Below are 24,336 nucleotides of genomic sequence, written 5' to 3' on the forward strand. Positions count from 1 at the left end.
GAATTATGAATCATGAACACCATATTACAACATCCATTAACACAGTACGACCACCATTTGCGTATTTGTTACCTGGTTACAAATGATTTTACAATCAAGTTATTTTACTTTGAACTCAACATAGTCTTTATCCGGCCTTAATCTGGAAAGTTTGACATGGTGTATGTAGACCTGAACGTGCTAGACAGTTCCTGCGAATAGTTAGAATATGCATCTAGTTGAGTGGTTTCAATGTATACCGTTCTCTAAATATATCAATAGACTATCCACTCTAGATTAATGCTACTCAGTAGTAGTTGAATCAGTTATGCTTATAGGGGACTCATTTATCTATTGTAAAAGAGAACTATGACAGACAGAATTTTGTCTATTGTACATATCTTACCAAGTAAATGTTATGTCATGATATGCATGACATTGCCACCGCGGTACAAAAAAAAAATCAAGTCACAAAGGTAAATAAAATATCATAAGGACAGTTTACACTTGGGGTCTGACACAAACATAAAGCATAATGCGATCTTTCCTGAAGGTAGATGCGGGTCTACAGGGAGGAAAGTTACTTTGACATTAAGTCGCAGAGTCTGGTTCTGCTCCTTGCCTATATATGAACCATTATGGCTATATCGTGGAATGCTTTCGAACGCACTAAAACATAGATTTCATTCATAAAATAGTGTACAATGTACTATAAACACATCAGGGCACTTACAACATGTAGGCTCACAAGTATAACAAATAACCACAGTGCCACCTAGTGGTGACATGGACGCAGAATCAACTCCAATTCCCCATTTCTCAACACCTCACTTCCTTCACATCTTTTAAGCAAATACATTAGGCGCATGACCCTGTGCATAGGCTGTTTATTTCTGAAACATCCATAAAGAAAAGTAACTTGTGCATGAGTAACATCTATTTACAAATATTTCTTTGAAACAGGGTGATTTGGTCTTTGTACTGTCACATACAAGGATGAAATGACTAAAAACAATTTACAAAAAATATCAACAAGGTACAAAGAGACAACTGGGAATGTTAAAACTGGAAAGTGCTTTGGTCCTCGGGGATCTGGAAGGTATAGCCGGATTCAGCAGCTACAGGAACCACAGACTCATCATCTTCATTCTGAAACACAGGAGGGACAAGAGGAGCGAAGCATTACAGCATTTACCAAGTCTTAGCATGTTTTAACAATCATTTGATGGATTAAAATAGATTCTGTGGACCAGCCAAGAAAGGGTCTATTGTGAGTAGTATTAAAGTCAGCTCATGTAAGCAACAGAAGCCTCTGGTCAGTGATTTTACCAGAAAAAGCAAAAAAACACCCAATAAACATTAAAATGAGCATTATATCGAAGAATCAGAAACTTGCAGTAACCAGCAAACATCTAGCTCAGGCTACTTTATTGTTGCATCACACGCCACGTTTATTCTTTGGCAACAGTAAGTAGCGAGGAGTGACCACACAAGCAACAACTGCCGCCCTGCCAGATTTGCCATGACTGTTGTCATTTAATCTGTGACGCATGCATGCATGGTCACACATGAACGAAATCAACATCCGCCTCCTGTTCACTTTTGATCTATGCGAACAGCAGGGCCAAAAAACAACAACATTCTCTTCCAGTGGTGAAGCAAATTCACATCTTCGCATTTGCGAATATTGCCTCGGCAGGCGATCTTATCATTTACAATGTAGTCACACTTCCTCTGCCGGTCTAAATTCTTTCCATGTTTGTGTTGAAGGGAGTGGTTAGCATCCCAGTTGTAGCAAACTATCCAATCGCAGTGAGCGATATTCCTCGACAAAGTCTTGGCAAATACACATCAGCACATACGCATTTTGCAAAAAACAAACTAAAGCAGAGCATAACAGATAGAGAAGAAAATCCAGTAGAAACTCAAGTAGAAACTAAATTCTGTGACGATTTCTGCTTAGCTAGTCTGTTACTTACCTCTTCAGAGAAGAACTGGTCTATGATTTTAAGAGAGGACTTGTAGACAGCTTCGTTGTTATGGGACTGAAGTGCCTCAATCTTGTCCAAACCGCCCAACTCCTCAATCATTAGGCAGAGTTTTTCACTCTCACCAGTTTTTTGTGCCATCTGTGGAGAAAGTAAAAAAAAAAAATATAAAAAAATCAAAAAAAAAATCGGTAAGACTAATAGTTCCCTCACCGAGAGATGAACCTGTGATCGTTAATCTGTGACAGTCAAGAATCCATCTGCATTATTCAGACGATAATGTGACTGAGATTAAATTCTGCTAATCTTCCTCTTTCTTAATCTCAGAGAGCCACAGTTTTAATCTCCATTTCCTCTGGACCTAAGAGAAATGTCTGCTGGCAGAAGAATATGTAAGAGCACTTTTAAAAGCATACTTCTCTTGAATTATTTTCTTTCTTGCAGTTCTAGGCAGTAGTCTACCATCTACTCTCAATTACTCTTTGCTCGTTTGAATTTTAGTGCATTTTCCTTCACTTGCCAAAACCTCAATGCACACACAATCTTTAGACATCATCATCAAGTTTCTCATCTCTTGGCTTACATGAAGAACAAACGACTGAATAAATTGGATCTGAAATGTGTCTTCTTTTACATCTCATCATATCAGACAGATTATTTTTATTGTAGTGATTTGGTGTGCTTCGACATTACAGTTTTCTAAAATATGCTTTGAAGTAGTTTACTGTAGTTTAGTGCCTTACGACTGAATTGTTAGACAATGATCTTATAACGTTGACAAAAATAACTGCAGATACTGTCCATAATGCGATACATCACTGATAACTTAAGTATACATTGAGTACATGTAGACTTTCATAAACACCAAGATGAATGGAGAGGCTGTACAGTAAGCCACAGAGGTCTCTTGCAATGTCAGACATGTTAGTGGGAAAATCCACGCGGCACGCAGCATTTTGACTGAACTACACAGACAATCTTGCAGTCAGCGACTCCAAAGTTCCTGACAACATACCTGTAACATATTGTAGATTGCACCCAGGATGACCACGATGATTTTGCCGTCTTTGGCTGTCAGCAGGTTGAGCAGAGGCTCCAGCACATTGCACCGGACCAGGAAGGACACTTGCTCCATCGTTCCACCACTGATGTAATTGGTGACAGCCCACACAGCCTCCTTCTGAGTCTTGTAGTCTCCCTAAACAGAGAAGACACCTGATGTTAAACTAGTAGAGACACTGAAGATATTCTTAATGACCCTTCATGAATAAACGGGAAAATATTATAGATTGGTTGCTTCACAAAATGAGTTTATAGAATAAGAAAACCATGACTAATCCGCAGCAGGTCGGAAAGAAGAGTTGGGGAAACTGTGACTGTCCTGCTCAGGTAATATCAAATATCAAATTACAGAATACATGTACACTCATGTTCAAGGACGGTAATTAGGATGGGTAAAATGCAGAAACCCCCCCACATCAATCAAAATAGAACTTGATTTATTATGAATTAATGAATCTCATTTGGACTATTGTAACGAGCCCGCTATACGTTCTGTCTGCTCTTGTGTTCCGACCTTTTGGAGGATCTCCACCAGCATGGGTACCAGACCAGCATTGACAACCTCCTGGATCTGGGTGTCTTTGCCAGCAGTGATATTGGACACTGTCCAAGCTGCTTCCTTCTGGATGTTGGGCTTCGGGTGACACAGCAGGCTGGGGAACATCGCCAGAGCGCCTGCATCCAGTACACACTGTGTCTGCTCGTCTGTCCCGGTCACAATGTTGCCAAGTGACCGCAGGACAGGAGGCTGGGAGGTGAAGGAGAGCAAGTCAGTTATCTGTAGTGTTCACGATTTAGGAATAATAAATATAGGAGGAATGACGGTGATGACAAGGAATGTGATGATACCTAAATCCTGTGAATGTTAATGTCCCAATTCAGCACCATATGTCTGAAGCCGCTAACAATGCATGCAAGAGCAGACTAAGCTTGCTTTTCAGTTACAATGGTCCACATCGCACATCTGCAGACTTCAGCTTCTGTAACAGTAATCTGTCCTAAACTCAGCCAAAACACCACAGGAGTGAACATGTGTAAGAGAAGTAATGAAAACGCAAGTTCCGAGAAAATATGACCCAGACAGAAAGTTGTTTTCTTCAACTTTAAGGGTATAGGAAAAATACACAGGAGGATGTACGCGAAAAAGGACGTCAGTGTGGGCTGTGACAAACGTCTTGAAGAGCGACAGTATTTGTGACTATATAACGAGCACCATTAGATCCACTAGAGCAGGCAAATATGTTTAGCGTTCATCAAACACTGTCATGAAATCAGAATGAGACTCAACAGAGCAGCTACTTTCGATGGATGACGGTCATTTCCGCTGACACACATACCACAATGGAGAGCTCCCCCAAGGATAGCAGCTGGACCAGGCGGGGCACCAGGCCGGCCTGCACCACCACCTCTATCCTCTCATTGGAGCCGTCGGTCAGGTAGGACACGGCCCAACAGGTGTCGGCCAGAATCTCCCTGTCGTCGAGGTGCAGGAGGCGCACCAGGGCTGGGAGCAGCTGCTGCACCGCCATCAAGGGAGGGGCCGGGTTCTTGTTGCGACACAGGTTGGACAGTGTCCAGGTGACATTGCGCAGGTAGCCCGGCTAGGAATGTGGATTAAAAACAAGAGTCATTTCACAACGTCAAAGTGTCAGAACATGATAGTTGTTAGAGTCACAGATACTCGGAAAATCTATAGCTGTAAATATTTAAATGCATTTTCTCAGTAATTTCACTTGAAACCGTCATGTTCATTTTGGACTAAAGTTCTTGATTAAATGAGAAAATAATCAGTACTTTTTATTTGTCAAATATTTCATTCACACAGGAGTAAAGGAAAATGTGGTAATTTCATATAGACTATTTTCTTTTTATGAATACCAGAAAACATGCCATTTCGTGATGTATATCGTTATCTAGAAATTAAATGACCAATATCCAGATGATCATTTTTGCCATATCGCACTGCTCCAAACAATAAAACTTTGTCATAAGCCCTCTCCAAACAATATCACATCAGGGTGTCCAGATACTCAATCCATGAAACCAGTCAGCAACTTTGACTTTGATTCTGTTTTCATATCTAGAACCTGTTTTCCGTTTGTAGTCTGAGCGCTGTTGATAAATGGTGTTTGAGCAGGCTTTTGACTAGATAAAGAGGCCATGTGGAGAGAAAACCTGGGAACCCATTGGCTGTCGTCTGACGATGATTTAGCTTTTTATCGGTTTGAAATGAGCTTGTAAAGTGGCTACTTGTGACACCTTTTTAAAACCAGTGTGAACAGCAGTCCGTGTCCACTGGTCCTAAACAGTGTGGATGTGCATACCTGAACACAACATAGTAGGACTCTGCAGGGCCACAGTGCCATGTAAAAAGAAAACGTCTCTTAAAAGCAGCAGTGCAATAATTTTGATTGAAACTCACGGGAAACACAGACAGGTTAGGGGATGCCATCAAGGCGAGGAGTGAATTGAGAACACCGTGTCTTAACACTAGGTCTCTGTAGTTGGATCCATCACCTAGATATGAGGGGGGGGGGGGGGGGGGGAATACAGTCAGGTTACTACAATAGGAAGTTGAGCATTTCAGAGGTTCTACAACTACCAGAATATGCAAGGACTGTTTTTCATCATATGTTTTAATACAGTTACTGACTCAGAAAACAACCAATGCTGCTACTCTGGTAGACCAGTGGTTCCTTCCTATCCTGCGTGAATCACCTTTGGACATTGAACTCACTTTGTCAAAACAAAACATTTAAGATTTTAGCACACACCCTTTTACATGAATTGAAAACCCCTCAATATTAAAGCCTGTGGAGACCAACAACACCTCCAGACAAAACAAAAGAAGCATAGTTACACACAATAACAACAACAGTTCCTCACATCACATCCATCTAGGCACATAAACTGAACAGCATAACGTAACGGATCATCAGAAGTAAAACAAGTGACTCAAACCCAAAGAGATCCATAATGTCGTCAGCCTACCTGCGATGTTACCCAGGGCCCAAATGGCCTGCTCGCTGATGTGCGGGTGGGGGGATGCCACCAGACTGATGAAGGCCGGGATGGCCCCACCGACCACTACGGCAGTGGTCTGGTCTGTGGTACCTGAGGCGATGTTGGTCAGGGCCCAAGCTGCCTCAAATTGGATGGGGGGGCATTCAGATAGAGCCAGAAAACTAACAAACCTCGGGATGAGGCTGGCAGCAATGAAGCTGTCAATAGGTGGATCCTTTTCTCTGGAGAGGACTCTCCTGTACGCCAGGACCAAAAAAAAAAGGTGGGGAGTTATCAAAGGGAAAGTTTTAGCATTGTTTGAATGTCAGAGTAATGACTAGGGCGGGGTGATCATGTTTAACAAGTTTGGGAACAAACTGATTCTCAACTCAATAACAACAAGCACATCCACAAAATAATATGCTTGAACCCAAAAACATAATGCCTCCAGCCATCGAGTCACTGGTCATCTTCAAGGATTTGTTATTATCATACAATACAGGATTGCATGAAATGCAACTGTAGCCCTTGTCTTTAGCATGTCAAAACTGGTCGGTCGAGATCCTTTAAAATTATTTTACCTGGCTACCTGCGTGGCCTGCAGCTGATCTTCTAGACTCTCGCTGTTTACTCCTCCTACAATCTCCTCCAAAGACCAGTACTGAGGAGGCTGGGGAAACAGGGAAAGAAGCAGGTTATCTATCTGAACAGTACAACCGGGTTATAAGTAACCCCCAACATGCACTGGGACATGTTTAGGTCAGGGTTACAGGATCAGGACAATGCAGTTCAATCGTAAACAAAGAAAAAAGAAAACATGTTGACCTAATACTTGCCCGGTTGTTGAGACTAGTTGGTGCTAAATGAGGGAAAAGCTTCACACTGTTATCATTAGGTAGACATTTGACACCAGCTTTCTCATTGACCGTTGGCCACAAACAGAGCGGACCTACTTTGATCAGCCTTTTTTTGATGATTGATTTGATGATTCAAATTGACTAGACTTATTCTCTGAGGGTGTCGTTAGGTATGGAGGCTGTTGTAACTCACTCGTGGGCAACTAAATTATTCAATCAGATGTAAGACATGGAAAACACATGGAAACCAGTTGTATTTATTTCTGGTGCATCCTGTTTACTCCTCCTAGCCAAACCCAGTAACTAGTGTATGAAAGGGGCAGCTGACACAGACGAGCTGCTGTCCGTCTACCTGCTGTCCGTCTACCTGCTGTCCGTCTACCTGTGCGTTGGGGTCGTTCTCATGGAAAGGGGAGGTCGGCTCATCCAGGAGGCTCTGGACGTTTCTCCTCTTCAGGATCTGATCATCCTTCTTTGCTTTTCGTAGCTCCACATTGACTTCAGCTCTTCTTCGTCTGAGCTCCTGAAGAAGTCAAACCCCATACAATCACAAGACGCCATTTATGACGATTAGCTATCGCTGACGTACATGATTAATGTTATACTGTTATGTTATGCCATTACTTGCAGAACTTACGTTGACATCTTTCCCTTTGTTTTTGAACTGGGTGAGACGATCTCCGTTGTCGTTGCCGGCTGACATTACTGAATGTTGATGAAGACAATCGATTCCAGTTGAATTGTTGAAGACGCTCCCTGTTTAAAGATAATCATTTAAAAGAAAGCAACGGTCGTACCAACGGCTGCTTTCACTACCTTCTGTGTTAGCTAGCTAGCCGGTGAATTAGCTAACGCTAGCAGTTAACCGGCCGCTTTGTCTTGAGGCCAAGCCGGTTATATAACACCATGTGGCAGATATTCAGATATTCAGAAGAGTAACGAAAATAATAAGTAATAACCTAAACTCTTAATGCAACTATAACTTACATGTGGCCAACAGCGTGTGCGACGTACTTACCTTAGGTTTCTCGTATCTTTTTTTTATTACCGACATGACGTCATTTATATACCACCCTGTTTTCCTGAGTTTTGATTGGTCAGTCGGGTACAAGCACCGCCTCACGCTTCAACCAACAAAGACGTTGTCAAAGGCAACCGCGAACATTGGTATCGCGAGATAAAACCACCACATCTTCGTGTGTTGGTTGGATTTCATTGTAGACCATTGCAGCCATGTCTGAAATACATATTGTATCGTGGGTAACATTTACCCTAAATAACAACGTGTCATTCAATTTTAGATGTGAATATACATATTTTACCCACTGATTATGAGACGACACGTCCTTTATATAATGGTTGTTTTCCCAATTCAGCCACGTATTGACCCAGTGGCCTAATGGATAAGGCATCAGCCTCCGGAGCTGGGGATTGTGGGTTCGAGTCCCATCTGGGTCGCATTTACCTCCTTTTCAGTGCTTATGTATATGTCGCAACACAGTGGTGATGATATTAGCATTGTCTTGGTAATTACTGAAATCCTAAATTGGTCCATACTGAACAATCTCAGTAAAAATAGCCAATCTACAGCTCCGTATTCTGCAATAAAGGTAAATTGTATTTTCTGTATCCAGAATACAAGAAATGTAATTTAAAAAAAACGCAAATGATAGATACATAGCAATCAGAGTGACAGAGTAAAAAAAGTAAAAATATTAAGTATAAAAGATGTACACAGTATATGCAATGAAATAGAATAGTATTCATTTAACTAACTAGATAAACTAAACAGTAGTGCAAAGACAGTGTAGCGATGTTGTAGTCAAGTGAATGATGATTCGGCAAGAGGTGATTTATTGTACAGTCTCATTGCAGTGGGCTGGAATGTTCTCCTGTATCTGTCATTGTGACAGTGGAGCTGGATGAGTCTGTTGAAGAAAGTGCTCCGCTGTCCCTGCAGTAGGTGGTGGAGAGGGTGGTCCGGGTTATCCAATATGGATAATAGTTTCTTCAGTGTCCTCCTCTCCACCACCGTTTCCAGAGTGTCCATTTTGCAGCCAATGATGGAGCCGGCCTTCTTAACCAGTTTGTTAAGTCTGTTGTTGTCTCCGGCTCCAATGCTCCCCCTCCAGCAGACTACGGAGAAGTACAGTGAACTGGCCACAACAGACTGGTAGAACATCTCCAACATCTTGCTGCACACGTTAAAGGATCGAAGTTTCCTCAAGAAATAGAGTCGACTCATCCTCTTCTTGTACACAGCGTTGATTCCAGTTCAGTCTGCTGTCGATGAGACACGCAGGAACTTGTACTCCTCCACCATGTCCACATCCTCTCCCACAACTCTCAGCGGTTGTGGAGGCGTCGTCTTCCTCCTGAAGTCGACCACCATCTCTCTGGTCTTGGACCACCCGACCACTGCAGAGTCATCAGAGAACTTCTGCAGATGGCATGACCCCGAGTTGTACTGGAAGTCAGTGGTGTACAACGTGAACAGGAAGGGAGACAGGACAGTTCCCTGTGGGGCTCCAGTATCACTGACCACCGTATCAGACAGCACACGGCCCAGTCGGACAAACTGTGGTCAGTGAGGTAGTCAGTGATCCAGGAGACGGTGGACGTGTCTACCACCCGCAGCTTCTCACTCAGCAGCACTGGTTGGATGGTGTTGAATGCACTGGAGAAATCAAAGAAAGTGATTCTCACAGAGCCACCGGTTCCGTCCAGGTGCGACTGAGCTCGTTGCAGCAGGTAGATGATGGCGTCGTCCACTCCTACATGAGGCTGGTATGCAAATTGCAGAGGGTCCAGTGAATTGAGCACCTTCATCACATGAGATGTGAGGGCAACACACAGAAGCACACAAACTGCCATACTGAATGAATAAACAACATGATGGTCTCAGCATATCCTCACTCAAGCCTTTCTGTAAAAGTGAAGAGCAGAGCAGCAGAAATGAATGAGAGGACTCTACTGTGCCTCATGATGGTTTGCTGAAAATGGGAAGTTCTGTAGTTACCGGAAGTGAGAATATAACATGATTTCTGCATTTATTCTGGATTGACGAATTCAATGATGTGCTACAGTCCCTCACTGTGACCACCAGAGGGCAGTAAAGACTCGTGATTAAATACAATAACATTTGAATAATCCTCACCAGCATAAAGCTCGGCTAGCACTCTTTACACTGTAAGCGTCATCACTGCCAAAACTCACCATAAACACTCTAGCATTAGCCAGCTCAGCTACCACGTCTGTCATATGACCCTTCACAGGTTGAGGTGACACGTGACCTGAGAGCATTTAGCAGTGTTTTAGAATAATTGGTCTTTACTGGTCCCCAGTGGTCACAGCGAGGAACTGCAGCAAAACGTTAAATTCGTCCAGCCAGCGTTCAAGCAGAACTGCAGCAAGCATTCCCACTTCCGGTAAATCATTTCAAACTAAAATGATCAAAGTGACGAAATCCTAAAGTAAACACATTCAGGTCAACCGTCATCTCAGTCAGCCTGTCTGTAGTGGTGTTTACTTTTCAGTTTTTTTCTTTATTATCTTTCTTCTATATATCTTCACAATTTTACACTGTTGAATACTGTTGATACAAGATGCAGTAATATTTATTCATACTTTTTTACGAGTGTTCAAATACATACGTTCTTATTCGTACAATGAAGAATAAAAAACTGTGACCACTAGACTCTCATTTCGTGTGAATTTGGGATATTATCGGATAGATTTAAGAATATGCTAATTTTCTTGAAGCGATCTAATTTAACGATGTGTTGCAGTTCCTCGTTGTGGCCGTTAGAGGGCAGTGAAGCCACCTTTAAATGTAATACACTGGCAGACTACACCGTCACCTCCGCCTCGCATCAAGGTGCGCTAAAGTTACTAGAGAAGTTGCTAGTATCACTTATCCTGAAGCTGAGTGTATGTAACGCTGTCCAGCAAGTTGTCTAAAAAAAGCAAAGCAAGAAAACCACCAGTACAGAAGATTTTGATGATTAGACATAAGAGAAGAGAAAATCACACTTTACATAACTCTTACTTGGTAAACAAAAGATAATACTTAGGCTACACAGAACCGTATTTCCCCTCCCATATTGTAAAAAGCTTTGGCAGCATAGAATCCATTTATGAATGAAAGGAGTGTGATGTCAAAGTGTTTACTTCTGTTTTAGGGACGTCCCACCGTCTCCCTCTCCGTCCCATCGCATGTCATTCCTGAGCCGCTCGTATAAAAATCCCAGGAATCCCGTCTCTGTAGCAGACCTTTGAGTGTGTCCACACTGATCATCGAGGATGACCGGGATTATTCTGTTTCTCTTGTTTCTAGGGTTTCCTCTTGACAAGACAGAGGAGCATGCTGTCAATGGTGAGTGTACTCTTTTTTTTATTTGTAGTTCTGTACATTTTTACGTGTTGAAGAAAAACGTTTATTTTTTTCTTCTATGCGCTCACTTGTTGTCTTCTTTTAATGAGGTCTATTTATTGAACAAATATAATTTCACAGCAACATGCTCTGTTGTGATTTATGTATTTTGGTATTTACTGTTCAATTCTGAGGCAATTTGTAGCTTTGGATCTCACCAATACAATATCCCTTACATCAGCATTATTCTGGTGTTCGTCAAAAAATATATAAAATCAAATTTAAACTAAAAAAGGTGAACAATTCTGAGGAAAGTTTTGTCTGCATGATTCCCATGAGGAAATATTACATCCCAGAACAAGTGTGTGATTTTGATAAAATGCTAAGTGAATAATAGTTGGCAGCATTTCATAACTTTGATGGATTGGGGTTCATTATAACATCTATCTGAGCTGGAGATTCAGTAAGTGTCATACTCTCGAGTAAGTTTTCATGATCAAAGTTCCTGATAAACCTCCAATTAAAGTACTTACACTAACTAATACTTTATTAAGCTGAATAAAACCCTAAATATTATGTTTTTAAGGAACGTCATGTAAATGAAATAAAACCATTGTTGTATTTTACTGGAGAAGCAACGGGGCTTTGATATCACATTAACGCACCAAATCGAATAGATGGAAATGTCTAACTGAAGTGCAACCTTTCGTTTGTGTCAACCCAGAGCTGTACACTCTGATAGAAAAGGGTCAAACCAGCTTTGGTGATCCGGCTCCAAACAACCAGAGCTGGATGGTGGTCAAAGAGCCCTCCCTGCCCATCAATGAGCTTCTAGAGAAGAGCAGCAAGACCGGCGAGTCCAAGTTCACCCTGCATCCTCTACCCTCTGCCGTCTGGCCGAAGCACAGTGACCTGGTCCCCATCCATCGCCACCATGGCCCCCACAACAAGAGCAAAAAGGCCCCCAAGAGCGACCGTCTGGTGGAGCACAACAGCGAGAAAGCCCGAGGAGAAGTTGCTGGACTGCTCCCCAAAACCCCGCTGAGTGGAGCCACAGCCGCCGTCACCAACCGCACTGTGCAGAAAACCCATCAGGAGACCCAGTCCAACATCAGTCCTCCTCAGCAGGGGGAACCAGATGGACACCCCAACTCCAGATCCAGGGGTCCACCCCTCACACAGCCTCAGACTCAGCCGCACCACCCGGCCCCTTCACCGCGCAGAGATCCCCCCAACCGACGACTGGACCAAGAGGAGAACCGGCCAGGAAAGTCCAGTCTCTATCAGTCTGGTATCGGCGCAGCGACCCGGAACAACAGCCGCCCGCCAGTCGTCTTCAACCGGCGCTCCTCCAGCCTGCTTTACCAGTTTGACATCCTGAGACGAGGTACGGGAAGATTTGTTGTGTCCTGACCTGTGCATCGATAGGGTTGTCCACATATACAGCAGCATCTTTGATTGTTACTTTATTGAGCTTGAGTTTTATTCGTTTTTTAAACTCCACTTTTGAGATTATTTCCAAAGATTGAAATTATGTAACCATCTGGGAAAATATTATTTATGCTCAATATCCCTGTATTTATTACCAGTAATATTAAATTACCCCTCACAGTGACAAATAACTTAAACCAAAGACAAAACTGTTGTACTAGTCACTGAATGAAACCACAAACTGTAAAATAAGACAACACAGTTTTCCATGGGGTCAGATCAGAAAACATGTGATTCAACAAGCCGTTCAGATTTGGCTAAAATGTCACATGCAGGCTCATTTGAATATATCGTCCCCCATCTCAGTATCTCCGCCCACCGCTTGAACGCTAGAGAGCAGATTGGGCTTTTTCTGAGGGGGGCGTTAAAGAGACAGGCACTGAAACGGACCGTTTCAGGTGCAGGTGAACACAGGAATATTTAGACAGACAGTGTGAGAAAAATGATGTGTTTTTTGACCTTTAAAGCATGTAAACATGTAAACATGTTCTAGTGGAAACCCAAAATACAAGGAGGAACCTGAAAATTAGCACGATATGTTCCCTTTAACCTTTTCTAATGTAAAATGTATCTCCTGCAAAGTGAAAAAAAGAGGCCTATCTTAACATTTGACCACAAAAAGGGCAAGTCTTGACAAAACTACAAATTTAACAAAATGTCTTTGAACAAAAAGGAAACAAGTGCTCAAAAGCCAAATTTGTTGGTGCATCCTGGTGGCCTATAGGTTTAACATATTGTCCATGTGTTTGCAATGCCCCCTGAGTTAAGTCTGACCGAGGATCTTGGTTGCATGTCGTCCCTCATCTCTGTTCCCACATTTCCCTTCTCTCTCCACGGCCTCCTGTCTAATAGAAGGCTACAAAATACCACCTCATGAACCGCCTAAAAAGACACGTTAGTTTTTACCTTTATGGGAATGAGTCAGTCATGCAGTGATATAATGTACACTAGAGTTCATAGAGTTCACTCAGACAGTGATAAAGACAGTGATGGTTTGAACCCGTCCGCTGTTAGTGAGTGAACATCCTCCGCCACTAATTACAACCACTTCCCCTTAAATCTGGCTGTCAGTGTTTCCCTTTGTGTGCAATGAGGTGGTAACGAAACTAAAGCAAAGCCAATGAGGTCCTGATATTGTGATTAAGATGGAAAATGTGTCTCTCACACACACACACACACACACACACACACACACACACACACACACGGCCTCCTCCAGTCCCATGTGGAGGAATGCGACGCCTGGGTTTTGTAATGACACCCTTGTTCTTTTCTAATGCCGCTGGAATGAGGTTGTGGCAGCAGACTACCCCTCTTTTTCTCATCCCTCCATCCTGTCGTCTGCTTGTCTTCTTCTCTGCAGAGTCCGACTTCACGCATGATGCCTTCTGCATGAGCGAGTGTAGGAAGGAGAAGGAGGAGAGAGAGTATTACTGCTACAGTGAGTTTGGTACGTATCCAGCCTGAGACCAAGATAGTGCCTTTGTCACAAACTTAAGTAAAATAGCGTAAGAAGGTCCACAAAGGTCAAATAATTAACATGCCTGATCATTTTGAATACATCCCTGGCCTTATGGAGGTATATATTAACTAACTCGTCACTATCTACTGCTTAAAAGGAGAGTTTTGATAATAAACTACTGTATGTAGCCAACAGCTGTGGCAGCTAAACGTTCATTTTGAGACTATAAGTAACAGTTTAAAGAATTATTTCAACATTTCTGAATTGGGAAGATTGATACCACCCTCATGTAAAGGCCTATACAATAAGTATGAAGCTACAACCAGCAGCCGGTTAGCTTAGCTTAGCATGAAGACTGAACGTATGTGTGATGTTGTTATATTTGATGTTTTGTCATGTCCCTTTAACAGCCGTCAACGGGATCGTTCACGACATCGATGTGTTGCGTAAAGGAATACGCCTCATTACACTGATGGTGAGCAGTGACGGCTTCTACAAGATGAGTCGTCTCTATGTGACTCCAGACAGCTTTTTCTTGAAAGTTCGCCTTCTGGTCCTGGACACCTACAAGTGCAGCAAGCCCTGCCCTGACATCAAGCTCGGTGAGTGGAGCACAGTCGCTCAGAAGCCTCATAAAACAAATCTGTTTTGCTTAGTAAAAAAGAAAAATGAAACTCTATAAACTGTGACAGTGTATCCCTTAACTACATTAAGTTGTTATTCATTTAGAGGTTTATTAAAGAATAAAAGACTTAAGATCAGAAATGCAGAAGTGTTATGACCCATGAATTAACAAGTTTCCATCAACGTGTTCTTGTATGGGATGTGGGAACTCTATTTTCCTGAGATCAGCAGAAGCAGTGACATCCACTTTGTTTAGTGCAAACATTAAGAATGCTCCAGTGTGTACGTCCTCCACTCATTTCAACATTCACCCCATTCGTTCCCAAGGGACCAGATACATCATGATGGGCCAGATCTACCACCGGAGGCGCCACTTTCCCAGTGACCTCCTGAACCTACTCGGGGGCAAACTGAAGCCCGGAGACGGCCTCCTGCGAAGCAACAACTACGTCAAGAGGTTCAACAAGCGGAGGCACCAGAAGGCCCTGGAGGCCACCCGCTCCAGGTGTAGGTGAACCAAAGATAAGACTGTCGCCCCCTGCTGCAGGGGAAGAGACATTGCAGCTCACCTGAAGCGATCATAACCAACCAATCAGTATTGTGCAAGACGGAAGACATTTTGCAGAAGGCATGGATTTATTTTCACATGGAATGCTATGACGTATCCAAACCCGGGTTCATATTTTTTTTTTACTCCTCTGTAAAGTTCCTGAAGCACGGACTTGTGGTCTCTTTGATATAAAACACAAGCAGCTTCAATTAAATGGATTTCGCACGATCATTTTGTAACGTTTGGGGCATCACACAAGGGTGTCACTATCATTTCCTCAAAATAGCAGCTCCACATTCATTCATGGCTGGTTCATGAAGTCCCTACATTGAAAAGGTATAAAGTTGTCTCACTTTTAAAGGGAATTTGGCTCATCTGAAGAACATGAAGCCACAAAATGAGTTTATAGAATGGGTATTATTTTGTCATATTGCATCAGCAGTCGCATGGGCGTGTTTCTGTTTTATCCATGTGCGCGTGGCAAGCCAATTTTTATTTTCCGCTGAGTCAGATCCAGCCTCTGTATTCAATCCAAGCACACATTTGAACACATGCATACAGATAAGATCATTGGTTTATTGTTGTTTTTCTTGCTGGGGCAGTAGCGTCTTAAAGCATGCTCCCATATTTAACAATTGAGTTTGAGAAAACAACACTTCAACAGGACACTGAAGAGAAACTTGTTTTCCATACAAACACATATTGTCAGTTGCATTGTGCATTTTATGCAGGAACCTTGGATCTCATTGTACAAATCCCACATTTCAGTCCTGTTGATTCCTTTGATTAAATAATGCTTCTAAATTGATGTGAATGCAAAATGTTGTATAGCACCCAATACTTTTGTTTTGTAACTCTCGACCCCGTGCATGTTGTCACTGTGGTTGTTATTGGTGAGCAGGAAATGCACTATTATTGTTACAAGGACCAAAGGGAGGGAATGAAGGGCCTGAAAAAGCAGCGACAAACCCCAGTGGAGGATGAGGAGGGAGAGACAGCACACTGGACCTTTGCTTGTTATGAGAACGGCTTATTTTTCTAACTTTAATTATGTTTTCCACGATAAAATATCTGCTCGAGTAGACTGGGACATCAAAAGGGGCCCTGGTGAATGAGGAGGGGGGGGAGGGGGGGGGGGGGGTTGTTCTAGGGACTAAGCCATAAGTCTAATCGCAGGAATCTGATCCTCTCCGCACCTGGACACATGACTTGGAGAAGTGCCTCCGTCACAGCTCCTCTTTGGGATGGCTCTTGTTTTCTTGCTTACACGCAAACGTCCTCCTCTGGGAGGGCCAAAGCTCAGAAAGGGGTATTTAAAGTATTTAGGCAGGATGAGAGAAAGAGAGAGACGTGGACAAGGTGGAGGAGACATAAATATGGTTATGTAAGATGACACAGGGAGGGGATTTAGGCAGGAGAGGGCATGTTGGGTCTGTCTTTCTAAAGGGATAGCTTCTTATTCAATCAGAGATCTCTGGCTTGATCGTCATTCGACCCTGAGCTCATGAAAGGGAAAACTTGCACTGAACGCTTACTTTGCTTACCCATACATGAACCCAATAAAAACGTGTATTTGTTTTGTACTCAACGACCCCGTGAGGAGTTTATTTGTCTTTAAACCAACTCATGCTATCACATACATCTGCCCACTGACCGAAACATTGTTCCTCATTATCTTTCCCAGTGATTGCATGGGAAGGAGCCCCCATAGTAAGTCACTCTAATTAGAGTTCAACAACCACGGTCTCTGTCTGGCCTCCGGGATGAGAGACCAACTTGAGAACTTGGACGTCGAGGCAGGCAAGGCTAAGCCTCTTTTCTCCCCCTCTGTCCGTCTGTCAGCTCAGCCGGTCGGTTCCCAGGCTGGAGGAAGCCTCTATCTGGGATCAGCGCTGGAGGGAACAGATGCAGGCGGGCAGGAAACAGGAGCCTGCTCCACATCTTGGCTACTATCGCAGCGGGAGGACATTCCTCATTGCAGAGGATGTAAAGGAGGAGGAGGAGGGAGAGAAAGCGGGTTGGAGAGGAGAGGGAGGTGGGAATATCACACAGCTTCCTGTGTGATAGCCCCCAAGCCACAAGGGGGGAGTGAGAGAAAGAGACGAGGGCGGTGGATTGAAACCACATCTGCGGTGCTCGCAGCGTCCACACGAGCCTCTGGATTCGTTTAGCGGTTTGAGTGGGGGGGGGGGGGGGGGTTACGAGAGGGAGGTGTGTGTGTGAGAGGGAGGTGTGTGTGTGAGAGGAGAGGGTCGACCTTTTATGCGTCATGTTGGTAATTTGATCACAGGAAGAGTTTGTCTGAGTGTGTTGGAGGTCATGAGCTTGTCCAGATAATTGACCCGAGTTAAGAAGGGGATTGAAGTTTCCGTGTAGGGCCGGATTATTTCACGAAGAGGCCCTGGGGGGAAAATGAGCGGTGGGCCCTCCGTCTCTCCCACTATCTGTGCGTTGTTGGTAGTTATTCATTTGTTGTTACTTGATTCATTTATTGAGCAAATGTATTTTGTAGAATACAGTGTAAACATTGTCTTATGTATAAACTACATACATGAACATAAATATCCTATGTATGTAACTATGTATATATCAAACAGGCTTTAAAACTACATTGTAACTCCTCTCAATGGGCAGATAACTCATTTTTCGGGCACTTTCGCTCTTTTTTTAATCAAATTAAAGACACTAGTAGAGTTGACAGAAAAAGAAAGACAAACAGGGACGCCCTATAATACGTTATTTTAAAGGAATCTCCCATCACTGCTATGCAGACGATGTTTAATTACACATCTCACTTGAGCACAATGTTGTCTACATAACTACCTAAACTCTGTAGAATAGACGGCAGATCCTTTCTTCAACACTGATGTTATTTCTGCCACACCCAACCTTGTCCCAAAGGTAATAGAGGGTCTCTTTATTTTCCTTCCTCTGACGATAAATGTTGAGGTGTAAAGGTTTCACTATGGACCAGGAACAGACTCGTGCATTCATTCCATCGTGTCTTAGCAATTGCAACTTCACCCGCCTTTGCAAAACATCCCGGTGATCACTCACAAGTGGTCCAAATTGCTGTTGCTAAGCTTTTGACCAGGTCCTGTACACTTTCTCTACATTACATTCAGAAACAAATTCAAGATTCTTACAAACTTTGATATGTTGAGGTAAGATAAACTCTCCAGTGTGTCTGTGAAGAGCAGAGATATTCAAAGAAAACACAAGTCTCTGGAGAACTGGTGTCAAAAACATTACTTTATTATCTAGGATGAAATGTCCTATCAAGTACAAAAAAGAGAATCTCTTCAGAGTTGCCACAATCAGTTAAAAACAGAGTATTTCTTATCTGCGGTTATGTTTCCTCAACATTACTTAAAAACTGAGAACGTTTCATTGATATGAATAAATAATACAAGAAATGCAATGTCAATATAGAAGTTATGTTGAACTGGTTGGTTTCTTACAAAAAAGAAAAACTCTTTGCAAGAGTTAACTGTGTCACTCTACCCCCATTCAATACCTGTATGCTCACAATATGCAGCGCTTTTAATATAAAGGGCAATTTCACCTAAAATGTAGAGTTCACTTCAATTTAAGAGAAAAGAATAGACAGTTAAAATATACAGACGGGCTTCGTTGCTGGTTCAAAGAGTGAAAAATAAAAGTTTCTACTGCTCTAAAAATCTTTCATCTCTACATATTTGGACAGCCATGGTATACAATAGAGATTACAAACAGTGGATGAAACGCATCGTCATCAGATTACAAAGTAACAGACATTTGTGTGGAAGACACACAAACACGGTAAAGAAGATCTCTCAACTCTGCGAATACACTGAAAAAAACCTGATTGAAACCAAAACATTTGCTTGACTTTAACTGTTTTTAACAACTTAAAGACAACCGTGTCTAATGACTGCTCCCCCGCCTACAAAACTGATAATCACAGATTAGAAAAAAGTTTCCCAAATATGATAGAAATGCAGCTATAAAATTTTCATACAAACCCCACGGTACAAAGACTCCCCCGGTCCCCACTCAAAGTTTAACTCCCAGACATGCTGCCGCAGACCGCAACATAACTGAGTTGATGCTGAGTGGAAAAGTCCATCATCCAATTACTTAACCATTGCTTTGAGGGCGAGTTGAGAGACATATGTGAGCCAACCTGTCAACTTCTATGAAATATGTTGGAAGAAGTGGCCGACAGATAAGGGGAGAGAGACTTACAGACTCGGTCACTGACGGAATCGGAGCATTTGACGATACCGTGTGTGTGTGTGTTTGTGTATGGAGGGAAGGACAGTAGACCTAAAAGCTCAAGCTTAAAGGAGCACAGAGCTCGTCAACATTCTTCACTTGCGTTTCAGAAAAACACAAAACGGTAAAAAGGTCAGAAGAGAGGCAGGATGTGGTGGATGGGATAGCCTGTCCTTGGTGTTTCCCACTGGAAATTATAACGACCCTCGGACCACATATACTGCAGACCCCTTGAATTACTCGAGTGAGTGCCGTCTACGCCCGTACGCGGTGAAGTTAATTCACCTCTTTTTTTATCTTCAGAAATCTAGCTTCTATTAAAAATGGAGCATCTCGGAAAATCAGGAAATGTACAGTGAAATGAGCCACTGAATGGGAATTTGCCACCGCGTTTGGCTCTACGAGGCTGGTGTGAAACATCTGCGCCTGAGAGTAGCTATACAAGGACGATCTGAAATCTGATTGGCTTCAATGGGGGTCATTTGTTTTTCTTGTGGGGCACAAAGAGACGTTTGTTCCTACAGCAACAATAAAACGCTGCTTTCAGGTTTACAGCCGGTAAATAGGAGAAGAATGAACTCCAAGGTCCTGTACATGGACGTGATGCCTGCCTTTAGCCACATGTGACGCATACAAAGGGCATTTTGATTTTGACCTCACGAACATCTGCATGTGAGGCAGGGACTCTGCTTTAATGGGATGTTTGTGTCGTCAAAATGTGACGGGGTGAAATGAAAGTTGTTGCACCTCTGGGTGGGAAGATCAAAGCTCCACACTTTGCAATATAGGACACACAAAAATAGTGATCAGCTACAGAAATAACACAACTCTTTCAAAAGTCCGTTGCTGAATTGAGATCAGTTTAACATCCAACCAGCCAACTTATCAACTTAATCTGCATTTCCCATCTGGATCTTTCTTCTCATGGATGGGACGCACTGGTGGAAATCAAGCAGGATGCCAGACAGAGTCCGAGGCCGCCCTGCCCCCGGTCTGAAGGTGGGACGTCCCAATGACACTTTGGATGAAAAGGGGCTTCTCTCTCTCGCTCTCTCTCTCTCTTGCCTTAGCTCTGCAATGGAGGTGTTGGAGGTTGGGCGCTTTGACGCCAGAGCGAGCTGATTTTCAGCTGGGAGCGTGCTCTCCTTCAGAGAGGGCTCAGGTTGGTTTGCAGCCCGACTCGGACCACGGGGCTTAGTCATTCAGAGGAAACCTCGGTTGTTTTTTTTGACACTTGGATTTTAGAGGGGGAGCTAAGAGGCTGCTGATTGTAGTTTGTTGTTATGAGACCTACAGAGATGGGCAAAGAGAGGAGGAAGAAAACAGTTGGAAAACTTCTTGGTGTTTCCTTTTTTATTAAAAGCTTTACAATATGACAAAAATATGCACTAGAGGAAATACAAAAAAACAACACAAACAAAACAAAAACATGAATTGGATGCCAGTGGGTCAGACACTTTGACATGGACCAAGCAGCCATGTTGGTGGCATGTTATGTACGATGTGATGTCAGCCCAACAGTGTATGTACACGGACTTTTCCTTTAAACTGGAGACGGTCAAGCTCGCCGTATTTAGAACAGGAAAGCTAAACTAAATCTTTCTCCAATCTATCTTTACAGATCCTACCGTTATTTCCTTTAGAAAATAAAATAGTCCTTCACAAAGAGATATAATATGCACATAAAATAACATTATACATGGGAACAGCCAATAAAAACAAACTGATAAATGTCGCATGCTTTTTAAAATTCTTGGCTAAGAAATGAGGTACAAATGTTCGGCTGCAGCACGTTGTGACCGACACGATAAACAAAGGTTCTGTCAAATTCAAAAGATACCTTATCTGTGTGTGTATATTCAACTCACATTAACAAAATATCAGTCATCTGTTGCAAGAAATGTAAGAAAATAACTTTTCCCTTGAATGCTTTTTTTTGTAACCAACATGGCTGCCATTGTTAGACAGTAGAAACTTGTTTTTCATTTCCTTTGTTTCTAAAATAAAAAAAGGATCCCACCTACAGTGTGGCTTAATATATGCACTTTCTTACAACGTTTTCAACGCTGTTTTAAACAAGTAAAAACAGCAACGTCCGGGGCGATAGCAAATTATTGTTTTGTTTGTTTTAAGAGTGACCCAGGCACCCAGGAGTTTGACATCACAATCTGCAAGAGAGAGAGAGAGAGAGAGAGAGGGAGGGAGAGAGAGAGAGACAGAGAGAGGGAATGGATGGTGTAAATACACACGGGTGAAGCACATCACCGTTTCAGGCACATAGCTGGATGCAAACCACAAGACTTACTGAACTAATTAGACATCAGAGCTGAGATGCTCATAGCATCTCCACGTGTGTCTTCATCTAACTACCTCCAGTTAAACTCACCATGACATGTTCAGCTTGTTCTTCAGTAAATAACCTAATTAAAGCTGTATGAACATATAAATAATCTTGTAGTGTGCATCCATCTAAAGCAATCACACCACACAGCAAGGGCAATGCAGTGAGGTGAGTTTAGAGGCACAACCAGATGGTGGAGTTATTGGGGCTCATTTGCTGCTTCCTTACTGCGGTGAGGGACAGCATTAAGAGCATTGAGGCCATGAAGAACAGGGTCACACTTTGCTTAAAATCCTTCAAATGATCTAGAGCTTTGGTTCCCATCCTGAACATGAAAGGCCCTGATTTAGCAGACTAATTTACTGTTCTTTGGTGAAAAATGAGCCGACTAAAGACTGACTGAAGATACCACCAACACGAAACTGTAGAGGAGGAGCAACAAGTAGGGAGGGGAGGGAAAGTGTGCGTGCATCCCTCAGAGAGCCCAGAACAATTCAGGCTTTTAAAATAATACAAAATACAGTATTTAATGTTAGTGATGGGCCGGTAAGCGTTTTTTTATTACACGATCCGAGCCAATCTGAACGGCAGAAATACGCCTTTATCAACAACCCAAACCCAACTCGCCAACTTTATGCACAACAATGGTCCTGAGCATTACTATTAAAATGATATAATTCTTATAATATGAAGTTTGTCATGTATTTGTGGAGATCTAACGATGTCAGTGTTTTATGCTGATTTGTTCTGGAGACAGGAGAAGCTTGCTGGTTGTAAGAGCATTCAGTCATGACTCAAAATGAAAAACAAAACATGATTTAAATGTTGAGAGGAAGATGGTGACCCAGGAAAGCAAAGAGAAGGAGTCAATGAACTCCAGTAGCGTCTGACATGCATTTCTACTTTAAGAAGTTTCATTTTATTGCTCTCATTAGAGAAAGTGTGAATCCGCCCAACCTCCAAGGAGGTCAGAGTCGGCTTCACAGCAGCACAGCTGGAACTACCAATGAATCAGTCTCTTACTTTGGGACACATTATTCTGTGACCCGGCGGCTTGTAACACTGCTTTCATTTTCTCAAAGTCACCTGCTGCCATTTTTTTTCAGCTCTGACCATCACCGGTATCCCCGTCTTACCTGCTGGCTTTGAACCCTTTGAGTTTCTGGACAAAGAAGGTCTCCAGAACCTCGGCACACTGGTAGAAGGGCGAGTCACTGGGGTTGTAGTAGCGGCAGTTGTCGAAGATTTTGGTCATGTCGGCTACAAACTCAGTCAGCTTGATGTACTCGTGCTTCTGTATCCTCTCCTCCATGGTGGAAAGGTCTAAGAAAAGGGGATACAAACAATGGTATGTAATAGAAATAAATGAAAAGAACCCTACACATTTAGTTGTGAACTTTTGCCAGAGACAAACATCACATATGTGGAAGCAGCAGATACATATCTGGCTTTCCTAACCGCCTTTGTTCCACAAATCAGCGTGCCTGCGTCATAGTAATTGCAGCTTATGTGGCATGTGTTTGACAGGCATTCAAGTATGTTTTTTGGGAGCACAGTTCATCACTTTATACATGACAGCAAAAATCCAAAACCTTTGCCAGCTTTAACCTCGATCTAGTCAGCCTTCCAGATCAGTTACTGCGATCTGACCGATGTGTCATTCCTGAGGAGAGCGTCATTATGCGAGTGTCAAACTAGTGCTTCCAAGTCTACGTCCCCCGTGGAAGGGAGCTTTCAGTGTTGCTAACCAGGTTAGAAAAAAAAAAAAAAAAAAAGTAAGCTCGAGTCAGCGAGGAAGCTAACTGGCAACAGCCGAGGCTTCATATAATCTGCTGCCGCCGGTGGTTTGCTCTGCACGACGTCCCCGGGGCTGCCTTTTAAACAAACATATCCCACTCTTCACCTCCTTAACCCCGACCCAGCAGGCCAGGAGCTTACAAACCTCCTGGTCAATATCAAAGACCTCCTTCTTCTCTGTCATCAGATTTCATCTCAAAACCCTCCAAAAAACTACCAACGGCTGCAGCTACACAAGTCAAATGCTCCTTTTCTTCCTGAAAGCCAACAAGGTCTTTTTTTCTTGCAGTGGAAGGGAGATGAGAGGACTTGAGTTTCCAGCAGCGGGCCAACAGGACCTAAGTAAGTAAGCTGGTCCCTTTCCACAGGGAGCCCGGCAGACCTGGACCAGCTCATTAACGGTTTGTTTGTGTGGAAGTTCAAAAAGGCCCTGCTGAAGTAAGTCCCCATTTACATGGCCGGTTTGATCTGAGTTGGAGGGCTTCCTCCCTGCCTGGCCTCCTGGTGGCTGTGTTTGAATGTTGGAGATATAGAGACTGGGTGTTGCTTCCAG

General features: G+C 42.9%; 3 protein-coding genes and 1 non-coding gene across 8 annotated transcripts in view; 2 read left to right on the forward strand and 2 right to left on the reverse strand.

The window, feature by feature from the left end:
- Window positions 1-849: 849 nt before the first annotated feature.
- LOC142948345 (importin subunit alpha-1-like) lies at window positions 850-7,948 on the reverse strand. Of its 2 annotated transcripts, none has more exons than XM_076090321.1 (11): window positions 7,908-7,948; window positions 7,527-7,645; window positions 7,272-7,412; window positions 6,614-6,702; window positions 6,021-6,289; window positions 5,452-5,546; window positions 4,367-4,630; window positions 3,544-3,777; window positions 2,983-3,165; window positions 1,959-2,108; window positions 850-1,128 (listed from the first exon to the last, which is right to left on the reverse strand). In XM_076090321.1, exons 2-11 carry the CDS (start codon window positions 7,590-7,592, stop codon window positions 1,039-1,041), a joined length of 1,581 nt encoding a protein of 526 aa, XP_075946436.1. In that variant the 5' UTR covers window positions 7,593-7,645; window positions 7,908-7,948; the 3' UTR covers window positions 850-1,038. The 2 variants fall into 2 exon arrangements, with proteins under 2 accessions (XP_075946436.1, XP_075946437.1); XM_076090322.1 differs by lacking the exon at window positions 7,908-7,948 and adding an exon at window positions 7,877-7,897.
- Window positions 7,949-8,274: 326 nt separating this feature from the next.
- On the forward strand, window positions 8,275-8,347 carry trnar-ccg (transfer RNA arginine (anticodon CCG)). The gene has a single exon. It is a non-coding gene; the product is annotated as a tRNA-Arg (tRNA).
- A 5,797-nt stretch (window positions 8,348-14,144) lies between these two features.
- LOC142948588 (UPF0450 protein C17orf58 homolog) lies at window positions 14,145-15,353 on the forward strand. Its single transcript, XM_076090715.1, has 3 exons — window positions 14,145-14,202; window positions 14,625-14,816; window positions 15,166-15,353. The coding sequence occupies exons 1-3, from the start codon at window positions 14,145-14,147 to the stop codon at window positions 15,351-15,353; spliced, it is 438 nt and encodes a 145-aa protein (XP_075946830.1).
- Window positions 15,354-18,622: 3,269 nt separating this feature from the next.
- Window positions 18,623-24,336, reverse strand: part of LOC142948349 (nucleosome-remodeling factor subunit BPTF-like) — a 39,879-nt gene continuing 34,165 nt past the window's right edge. For 3 of the 4 annotated variants that reach the window (XM_076090331.1, XM_076090329.1, XM_076090333.1), the window contains 2 exons: window positions 23,123-23,309; window positions 18,623-20,935 (listed from right to left, as the gene is read on the reverse strand). In XM_076090331.1, coding sequence (XP_075946446.1) covers window positions 20,899-20,935; window positions 23,123-23,309 — 224 coding nt within the window. In that variant the 3' untranslated portion in view covers window positions 18,623-20,898. Of the gene's footprint in view, window positions 20,936-20,980; window positions 21,814-23,122; window positions 23,310-24,336 lie in introns of those variants that run through there. The other variant, XM_076090330.1, reaches the window with a different exon arrangement.

The sequence above is a fragment of the Anarhichas minor genome, unplaced genomic scaffold (genome assembly GCF_050575085.1).
Source record: "Anarhichas minor isolate MPS153535 unplaced genomic scaffold, ASM5057508v1 ptg000012l, whole genome shotgun sequence".
Taxonomy (NCBI): domain Eukaryota; kingdom Metazoa; phylum Chordata; class Actinopteri; order Perciformes; family Anarhichadidae; genus Anarhichas; species Anarhichas minor.

Excerpts from the sequence above, each read along its gene's own strand:
- LOC142948588 (XM_076090715.1), top strand. The coding sequence starts at position 14,145 with ATGAGCGAGTGTAGGAAGGAGAAGGAGGAGAGAGAGTATTACTGCTAC. Across the intron at positions 14,203-14,624 it reads TTACTGCTACAGTGAGTTTG|CCGTCAACGGGATCGTTCAC; the intron begins GTACGTATCCAG and ends TCCCTTTAACAG. Across the intron at positions 14,817-15,165 it reads CTGCCCTGACATCAAGCTCG|GGACCAGATACATCATGATG; the intron begins GTGAGTGGAGCA and ends TTCGTTCCCAAG.
- LOC142948345 (XM_076090321.1), bottom strand. The coding sequence starts at position 7,592 with ATGTCAGCCGGCAACGACAACGGAGATCGTCTCACCCAGTTCAAAAAC. Across the intron at positions 7,413-7,526 it reads ACAAAGGGAAAGATGTCAAC|GAGCTCAGACGAAGAAGAGC; the intron begins GTAAGTTCTGCA and ends TGACTTCTTCAG. Across the intron at positions 6,290-6,613 it reads CAGGCCACGCAGGTAGCCAG|GAGAGTCCTCTCCAGAGAAA; the intron begins GTAAAATAATTT and ends CCTGGCGTACAG.